Source organism: Phlebotomus papatasi, chromosome 3, assembly GCF_024763615.1.
Source record: "Phlebotomus papatasi isolate M1 chromosome 3, Ppap_2.1, whole genome shotgun sequence".
In the NCBI taxonomy this organism is placed as follows: Eukaryota; Metazoa; Arthropoda; class Insecta; order Diptera; family Psychodidae; genus Phlebotomus; species Phlebotomus papatasi.
Genome location: NC_077224.1, coordinates 706889 through 717065, shown reverse-complemented (window position 1 = coordinate 717065; position 10177 = coordinate 706889). Strand labels below are relative to the sequence as shown.

At 31.4% G+C, this 10177-nt stretch overlaps 2 protein-coding genes across 2 annotated transcripts; both read left to right on the top strand.

Moving 5' to 3' along the window:
* The first annotated feature begins 227 nt into the window (after nucleotides 1-227).
* Nucleotides 228-5534, top strand: LOC129806369 (uncharacterized). The gene is made up of 4 exons (XM_055854923.1): nucleotides 228-986; nucleotides 4441-4540; nucleotides 4598-4774; nucleotides 4833-5534. Exons 1-4 carry the CDS (start codon nucleotides 720-722, stop codon nucleotides 5219-5221), a joined length of 933 nt encoding a protein of 310 aa, XP_055710898.1. The 5' UTR covers nucleotides 228-719; the 3' UTR covers nucleotides 5222-5534.
* A 2904-nt stretch (nucleotides 5535-8438) lies between these two features.
* LOC129806383 (microsomal glutathione S-transferase 1-like) lies at nucleotides 8439-9514 on the top strand. The gene is made up of 2 exons (XM_055854938.1): nucleotides 8439-8659; nucleotides 8732-9514. Exons 1-2 carry the CDS (start codon nucleotides 8519-8521, stop codon nucleotides 9050-9052), a joined length of 462 nt encoding a protein of 153 aa, XP_055710913.1. The 5' UTR covers nucleotides 8439-8518; the 3' UTR covers nucleotides 9053-9514.
* The last annotated feature ends 663 nt before the right edge of the window (nucleotides 9515-10177 follow it).

Here is a 10177-nt window from a genome sequence, read left to right as displayed (position 1 = left end):
CTGGTTGTGGAAGATGGTACTCTTAAGTGAGTATGAAAATGCTTCAAGGAGCACCTAACAATTATTGCACGACTTTAATATGTACAGCATAATGCCATTCCACCACATTATAGCGTTCACATACAATTAATATATCCAAGAGTGTTTTCCCCATCCACTTCAAGCAAAAAAAAATACAAAAATAAAGTTTCAAAGTTAACTCCGAAAGAAAATACAAGGTGAGTTTCAGTTGCATTTTAGCCATCATTCAGTTCTCAACACAGTTCGGTGGATAAAGTCTTTTGGTGCTCAATTTTAGTGAAAGAGAAAGGTTTAAAAAAAAAATCAGCAATTAAAGAATTGCCTATGACTCTAAACCACTGAACAGCAAATTGGAGTATTTGTTTTATCTTAATCTTTCAAGATGTTGTGAAACACTGAAGAAACTAAAAACCGTTTCAAGTGATTTTCTTTAGTTTTTGGAAGATTAAGGGATATTATGGAAGTATCAGTTGCAAAGTGATTTGGTTCAATAAATTCTTGCAAAATAGCCAATTCTATCACTTTTCCATTGTGCCTTATCATAACTTTCCCTCCATGTGCTTGACCATTGCATAAGTGCAATAAGAATCTAATGTTTGTCCAATGATGATGAGGAGCGATCTTGCAAAATAAAACCTACCAAGTGCTTAGTGTATAATTATGTTGGAACATTTTGTGATCACACCAAGAAAATTACGATGAAAAGTGAATTTTGTGCACTGTGCTTTCTATTGATTCTACGTACGTCAGCCATAGGAGCAACGCTCTTTGATTTATTGCACTTCATAGAGACGAAGAATAGCGACAAATATTTCAGTGACGACAATGAGAGAAACTTTACACAATATGGAAACTATCCATTTGGAGTATCGCGCAACATTAATCAAATTGCATATGATACAAATTCACAAGAATCCTCACCATTTGTACCCCATCATACCTCTGATTCACAAGTATACCTTCAGGTATAGTTCAATTTTTTTTCTTTTTTTTTCTTTTTACCGCACCACATTGCCTAATTGATTTTGCCCTTGTTTGCACTTAAAGTTCAAGACTCACAAAAGAGTAAAGAGCATTTGGTATAAAAAAGAAAAACATATTACCAAAGAACTATCGCACAATACATTTTTAACACACTTTTCTTTGTGATTCTTTTCACGCTTTTATGGATAAAAGAAGACCACATCATGAATATGTATGCTCTTGGTAACTTTTAATTTCATTTTACAGCAAAACAATTAAAATGAAATAGGGGCTCGTTAATGACAGTTTATATTAAGCAAGAATAGAGAGATTGCTTTGGAGATTTCGTTGGATTCTTGCAGAAATATCATGCAAAAAAATAGTGAAATTATTTAGCAACTAGCAAAGGGGCAAAATAGGTTATTCGGACACCTTAAGTTCTTTTTCACAACTATTTTAGTAAAACATTGGATTCATAAGACTGATTAGTTAGGTCAAATTTATTAAAATATCAAATTAATTTACTAAATGAAATATTTTATTAAATATTCATAGGTTGCTGTACTTACTAAATTCGTTGGTGAAGCATAAATTTGGTCAATACTCAATTTAGATGTTTATGCCTCCGGCACACCTTTTAGCACGGTATAATTTCATGAAATCAAAATTGGCTTTGAACTACAGTAGAGCCCCGCTATAGTCCATATTTGGTTCCAGATTTGACACTTGGGTCGCACTATAGTCCATGTCATTTTTTAAAATTATCAACGATTTTTAGTATTGAAATTGCTCGACGGCTTCCACTTTCTTTGCGATTGTGGTACTTGTCCTCGCTCTCTTCATTATGGATCACCATTACAACTATTCAATAAAGTTTGCCAAAAATATTAAAATAATTATGACAACATTGCATGTCGCGTACTAAAAAACAAAACCTCAGTGATTTGAAATCAACGATCGATAAATTGTGGACTATAGAGCGATGACCTAAAGCGAGACTCTACTGTATTTTGACTTGATTGCAACTTTAAACTAAACTTTTAATGGCTATTTAAATAAAATTAAATTTCAATAAAACTTAAATGCTTTTTGAAGTATTGTTCTCCTTAGCTAAATATATAGGGGAGACCGGGGTACCTCTATAGCCGGGGGTAGAATTAGTCAGTGGATTTTCTCGTTTTTCTTAAAATGTACATCGAGCAAAGTATTTTTTTTTAATGAAAGTGGGAACACATCCCGATATTCCCAGAAATATTTATAAGCCTGATCCATTCTACAATAGGACTATAAGGCCGCGGTAGAAGGAAGCGCTAAACGTCTCCACCCATGTACAAATCTAAGTCTGATCCAGTTATCCTACAATTTAGAAGCATTTTTATAAAATGGGTATAAAATTGTAATTTTGATGGTACAGTTTTTGGCCCAGCAATTTGGTTTTCTGAGTTTATAAGATTTCATAGTTTTACCTCGTTTCTGGTTTAATAAACCTAATTAAAAAATATTTTTCACTTGGATAATAATTTTCTCCTTTTTTAAATAAGATAATATACACTTAAACAGCCCTCGGGGAAGATGTAGCCACTCTTCCGTGGCGGGATAAAACTATTGATGATTTTTCACTAATACATGGATAATTGTTAGATGAAAAAGTACTGTTGATATTCCAAGCAATATTGCCATTCGGATGAAAAATTTGTTAAATAGATTTTTTCCGGATATTTTCATCAATTTTGCCGCAATTACAAAAATGTCATAAAAAAGTCGGCTAAAGCCTTTTTCTTTATGTTTAAATGACATATTTAGCATCAGTGAGCTTTAATGTATCAAGCGAAACAATATTTTGTATCTCCAGTTTAAAATTTCGTCTGAAATTCTGGTGGCAATTAGCACCCCAAAAGTGGCTATATCTAGCCAGGCCGGGACACGTGTAGCCAATGTGTCATACTTTTTTCATTATCCTCTCTAGAAAAAAGCAAGAATTTTAGAGCTTTGAACTACACTGTTTCATATAGTCAATATCCTAATGCTACTTATGAAATATAAAAACATTAGACAAACCTTATCATTTTTTCACAAATCACGCGCGAAAGAAAAGCTTCATTTGCTGGCTAATTATTCCCCTATCTCCCCTAAGAATTTAAAAATTGAACACGATGTTTTTTTTTTATTTCTTTATATACAATAGATTTAGATTGGGGGTAATATATCTTGGGCACACTTTTTATTGAAGTGAACGGAAAGATCAAGAAATGTTGAATTATTTTAAATATCACGCCTTTCTCTATTGCACTTGAAAGGGGCGTAGCTTAAATTTTTAGTTGATATTTAATTCGGAGAAAGCCCCTTTGTTTCTTCTTTGCCAAAACTTGAATGATAATTTCGGTGTTTTTAAAGATTTAAATTGTGTAATGGTTCTATGTATTCCAATGAAAAAAACATGTTTTTTTAATACTTTACTATTCTCAATCGCTTCCACATTATCGACTTTTCTTTGTCTTGGTTCCTATCACGACTGTTTGGTGATTTTAAAACACGGCGAGAACTGGGAAAACTGTTGAGACAGGAAGCAACACAAAGGAAAGTCGATAATGTAGAAGCATTTGAGAACTGTAAAGTGCTAAAAACATATTGATTTCTCACTGGAATAGCAGCATAATACCTAATTAGATTTTTTGCTGATTGAATTATTTTTTACTTTTCTTGTGCAGTAAATTATTAAATTTATAAATTATTTTTAAATTGTATATTCTGTCTAAGAGCTACGTTCGAAATTTACAGCTGTGCACTGCGAAATCCGTTATTTTCTTTACATTTAAACAATTTTGAACATGAATAGTTTTACATTTTATTACAATTTTAACAATTTTATTACAGTTTTTTACTACACTGAGAAAAAATGGGGATGCGATTAACTTTTTTCCTCATAACTTTAACACTTTTTAGGAGGAAAAATATATCAACATTTTTTAATGTTAATTTTACACCTTGTTAAGGGTAAAATTAACATGAAAAAGGATAACTTTAACACCTAATACACATAAAAAGCATAATATTTACACCGATTTCGGATCAATAATGCAGGGTAAAATAAACATTTCCGGAATGTTATTTTAACTTTTTCGGATTTCTCTCAGTGTAGCTTTCCTAGCAATCTTTGTTAAGAGTTAAGTCTAAAAAGATTACATAAATTTAAAGAGATGGATAAGCAGTAATTCAATTAAAATTTTAAGTATGCTTGAAAATAATAATTTTTTGTGTAGTGGTGAAAAATAATTTTATTTCATTCAATAACTTCTTACTTTTAACATAATAAAGAATAATTTCTATATTTCCTGTTTCCTCTGCTGATTTCCAATGCATTCTCAATAGAAAAAAGTTGTATTAATAAGCTAAATTCAGAGGAAGTTGCAGTGAAAATAATGACTTGAAATTTTCTTTTTTTTTAATTTGTTTTAGGATCCTTCCAATTCTTTAGCAATCTACAATAAATATTATGATGCCAATCAATACAGCAGTATTCAGAATCAGTATTATAGTCCCAAGTTAAATCCTTTCGGTAAGATCATGCTAATTTGCATCTAAAATTGTTTAAATTAACATTATACATTTGCAGATGAATTTCTGCGGAAATTGCGAAAGAATGCAGAAAAAATTCGGGCATTTGCCAAGAAGCCGGTAACACCAAAATATTTTGCTCATAAATCAACAACAACAGGTCTCGATGTCAATATTCCATTTGCAAATGGAATATTAGACACTTTTAAGGATCGTATTAAGGCGGTGTATCCAGGTTTGTCAATCAACATGCTCAACCATTGATGACTTATTGATATGTGCATAATTAATAGGAACACTGTGGTGTGGAGGCGGTGACTTGGCAAAGGGGACAAATGATCTGGGTTTGTTCGCACTCACAGACAATTGCTGCAAAATGCATGATTTATGTCCGCTCTACATTCTACCTAGAAGTCAGAGGAATGGCCTCAAAAATGGTGGCCTCTTCACGAGATCTCACTGTGACTGTGATCGCGAGTTCTATTACTGCCTCAAGCGAATTAATACCTTTATTTCCAATAAAATTGGCTATACTTACTTCAACATTTTAGGACCACAGTGCTTCCGGGAAGAGTATCCTGTGCTGACATGTGCAAAACACCATAGAAATCGTTGTTATTCATACGTCGTGGACGATGAAGACACCAAGACTTGGCAGTGGTTCGATAATAAATTCTATTGAAGAGTGCATCACCTGTGATTATTCACACATGTAAATAATATATCAATCAATGGGACACTACACATATTGATTAAATTTCTCATAGGTGAAAAAAAAGAATTAAATAAAAAAGTAGGACAGGCTATTCGCAATAAGTTTTAGGTTTAGTGTATAGAGTAGAGACTGTATCGTCAATTATGGGTACAGAGAATATCAAACTTGAAAATTACTGAAAAAGTAACGTTAAAAAACTAATGCTTAGTACAAAGTGTAGTTTAAATTGGTGCAATTGAATAAAAATTAGCACAATAAATAACAAGATAAATTCTGTAAAGGAAACTTATACTTTTCTGTTTTTTTTTTTTAAATTTTCTCTTTTATTCAACAAATTGGTATTCTTTTTGTACATAATTCTTCTATTTTTAGAGATTTTATTTGACTCTATAAAAAATTGAAGTACCGCCTTCTTTATGAGTTTTTATCAACTGATTTGAAATACCCTTATTTGAATTTTAAACATATTAATTATTACACATAAAAAAATATTTCATAAGATTGTTTGTAAATGTTTCTCAATTTCTATTGGTGTCTTATGAAATGCTCGTAAATCATATAATCCACAAACAAGTTCGTAAAAGTTTGTACTTTTTGTTTTACAAACATTGTCAGTAACATGATCACTTGACGAGTATTTTTTGTATTTTTACAAATATTTGTTCGTAAATGTTCGTAAATAAACAAAAAAGTTCGTAAAATTTTGTCATTTGTTCGTAAAGTTTCACCAGATAATTTATTTATTTTTTTTATAATTTGAGGTTTTAAATTTAAACGTTCGCATATATAAAATTAAACAAACTCAAAAAGAGTTTGATAGTTCTCATTTACATTTTAAGCTTAATAAAGGCTTTAAAATTCCTAAGGAAGGCGTGACTTAAATAATTCTCGGCAATGCCCTGAACAGACATACGGCTTAAGCCGAGAGACGGCTTACCGTAACTTAAAATCAAAATAATGATCAGATTACATTTTCACCAGTTTCTGACTAATCTTTTTCTTCTAGACTTAAGCCCAGAAACGGTTTAGTTAGTGGAAAACTCATGAGAATTTACTCTAAGCATTATTTTGTTTATAATTACGTTAAATCGTATTTTGGCTTAAGCCTTAGGTATGTTTAGTACATAAGACTTTACCAAGAAAGTCTCATACTACCTATTTTCCTAAAACCCTTAGAACACTTGAGATTACAATAGCTGTGATTAAAAGAATTTGGTTAAAAATGCCGAAAAAGAACTACTAAAAAATTAAGAATTATGTCATTTTAGGCTTAATTACAGAAATTGTAAAGCATTCAAAGTAAAAATACATATGAAATGCTTTTTTATTCTTCTAAATCTTAAATATCGGAGCTATTACACTAAAATGTGCTCTAAAAATTCAAAATTTGAAGTCAGGCATTATATTTTGTCTTTTGAAATCAGTTGAACATTTTGAGTTTGGAAGATATATTTTAGTACAACATCGAACAATGGTTACAAAATATCAAAATTACAATTTTGTTTTAAGAAACAATCAAATATTTTTTATATAGACTTCAATAGATAGTTTGTAAATTCGTATGAGCAATTTCGTTTATTTAGAACATGTCTGTAGGGGAGACCGCGGAGTTTGGGACACTTTTTCATGTTTTGACTTTGAGACACTATTTCAAAAAAACACGTTAGTGTATTACAATTTTATGCGGTCTATAATAGGATACTTATGGGTATTGACTTTATAAAAAGTACTCGATAGAACTTGGAAAACAACTGAGTTTTCTTGGAGAAGATAAAACATTTTACTTGACGCTTTGTCCCAAACCTCCTCGATGTGGGGCAGTATGGGACGCAAAAGGGGATGTTTGGGACGCGTTTTTTCTCGCATAATTTGTATTACTGGAACACGTTAATTAATTTTAAATACCAGATTAAAAATATTTCTGATAGAAATAAAAATATTTCATCTTTTATTTACACTTAGAAATTAATATCAATTTTATTTGTACAGTAGAGTCATTTATTGTCAATCAATTATTTAAAGTATTTTCTTCTTATTTTCCATTTACCTTTTTTTTATTCTAAATATTGCAATCATGATTATCAAATTCCTCAGGCGAGTGGATTTTATTGCAACTCTTAGTTTTGAACTCATTGTTGGATTCCTGTTTGATTTGACGACAACTTCATTGTACCTGTTTTCTCATTATTTCTCTGAATAAGCTCTCGCCTTGCCTTTTCTGGAGAACTTGTTCGAGAAATTTTCGAAAAAAATAGATTTTAACTAGATTGGGCAAAGATCGAATATCCTCTGAGAAGGAATTATTGATTCCCAAGATAATGATGGTTTAATTGTCCCTGTAGTTAGAGAAATCTGCTCCACTGGTAAACTTTGCACAAGAGGGAGATTTTCAGTAGAAACTGGGCATTACTCTTCATTTTGACAATAAACAATTGCATACCACCGATAATCTTGTCGAAAATCAATGTCCCATTCATCCCCTTTCAGGTGTCCCAAACATCCCCACGTGTAGTTTTGGTATTTAAAACCTTTATGTAAAAAACAAGAGCGTATAATATCTGAAACTTTTATAAAAATATGTTCCCAGATTACACTGCTACCTAATGAGATAAAAAAGTTTTGATTATATATCGCTGATTTAAAATACAAAGAGGAAAACTGAGACGTTAAAATATACGATTTTTATCAATTTTTAAAAAAAATGTTCATAGAATTAAAACAATAAAACTGAGTATATCCATTCTTTTAGTCAAGATACATCTCAATATTGCCTACGATACAGTAATGGTTAAATCCCATTTATTTCAAAAATTAATTGAAAAAATCGCCTTGTCCCACACTACCCCTGTCCCAAACCTCCCCTGTCTCCCCTACTAAGTATTTAGTATTTTCGTGTAATCGCTCCTGAAGATGTGACTTTCAAATCAATGGATATAATGTTAATTTCAAAAGCCTTTTTAAGAATTTTACTTAAGTTTGTCATATCTACGATATCTACCAATAAATTGATATAATACAGATTATACCATTCTGTCCATGTGAGACGTGTACATTTTAATAAAGAATTCATAAATCATAAAGAAGGTCTTGATTCACAACTCGAGTATGGTAATGGACAATGGGGGAGTTTCCCCATTGAAACATCCCTTCTTTTGAGTTCATTTGGTCAGTTAGTATCGAACGTTCTAGCGGGAAAGACGTATCAATAAGGCTCAGCCTAGGTATTTTAAGTTTCTCCGGATCCGTGAGTGGTTTAGCAGAATTATGAATAAGACGGTCCCGCCATATACCCTGTTAACAGGTGAAAATCCTGTATTTACGGCCTATGTGACGTGGATTTTTATTTTAGCCGTTAAAATGATGCTAATGTCAATTCTCACGGGGATATTTCGTTTCAAAAATGCGGTCAGTGTGACTCAACTTGCTTTCACTTTTCATCTCAATACCTCAATAACATGGCTCATTATTCTCCTCAAGGCCGTTGCAAATCCCGAGGATGCTATGAAACCAACAATGGAAGTGAAGACTGACGAAGAAGTGGAACGAGTTAGACGAGCACATCTCAATGACTTGGAAAACATACTGCCTCTCCTTACCATTGGATTAATTTATGTACTCACTGATCCTAGTCCAATGGTGGCTGTCAATTTATTCCGAATTGCAGGAATTATACGAATTATTCACACAGTCGTATATGCAATCTATCCACTTCGTCAACCAACTCGTGCAATATGCTTCTTCACATGTTTCGCAATTACGATTTACATGGCAATTGTGAGCATCATTCGATTCTGGTAGGAAATTTAAAAGATTTCTAACGAAAAATCATTTGAAATTTCATTATGATAACCATTTTGCCTAAATTGTGGCACTAATGTCCACTCCTTGAGTGGGGAGAACATAACAACAATAAATGTAGCACAGAAAGACTATATAATATACCAATAAATAAATGTTAGTGTTGCAGATGGTAATAATACACAATTCATTCACCATTTAAATGTAACGTAATCATTGTGAAATGTTAGAAATAAAATGGGTTACACATGCGTATACATTATTCTTGAACTTGAATTTAATATTGCCATTGATTTTACATTTAGTACAAAACCTCATAGATCTCATTGAAGTGTATTTGTAAAATATCTATTTTATATGTGTGCATTACTAATTTTAATTTCTCCAGAGGCTAATCAGTCCAAAATTTGTCTAACATTTTAATAAAAGTCTTTGCAGTAAAATTAAAGTGGTTATTAGTAGTAAAAAAAATAAATAAAAGAGGTTATGTTACAGAGTGACGCTTGATTGTATGTAATATAACCTAAGAAATTTATCATTTCTAGTGAAAGAGGCTTTAGAAAACAATTGTAAATTTTTAAAAATTAAGGTTTTGATTGTATTACATTTTATGGGTTATTCCTTTTTCAGGTTTGAAAAAAAAATTTTAATTTTTCATTACTAATAAAATTATTAAAATGAACATGCAACATTTCATTGATGAAAATACGTTGAATTATTTTTTTTTCTTAATTTTATTAGTAATGAAAAATTAAAATATTTTTTTTAAACTTATAAAAAAGTACCCAATATTGTTTAAAGCCTCTTTCACTTGAAATAAGCACCCTAACAAATATATGATTCTTACTGTAGCTCTAAAAACAGCCAAATAGTAACATTCGGCCGTCGATGACTTATCGGTAATGGTGACCGTGATGGAAATTTGATTGCGCCGTTTGATTCTAAGGATCCTATATTTTAGAGGTGTGCAAAAACCATTGAAACCGAATAAACGTCAAAATAAGTTTGTTCTGTTAGCGTTTTGACGGATTTGACCACTGACGTACAAGTTTCATTTGACGTTTATTCGGTTTCAACGGTTCTTGCACGCCTCTGCTATATTTGACTCCAATTGAGAATTTAAAA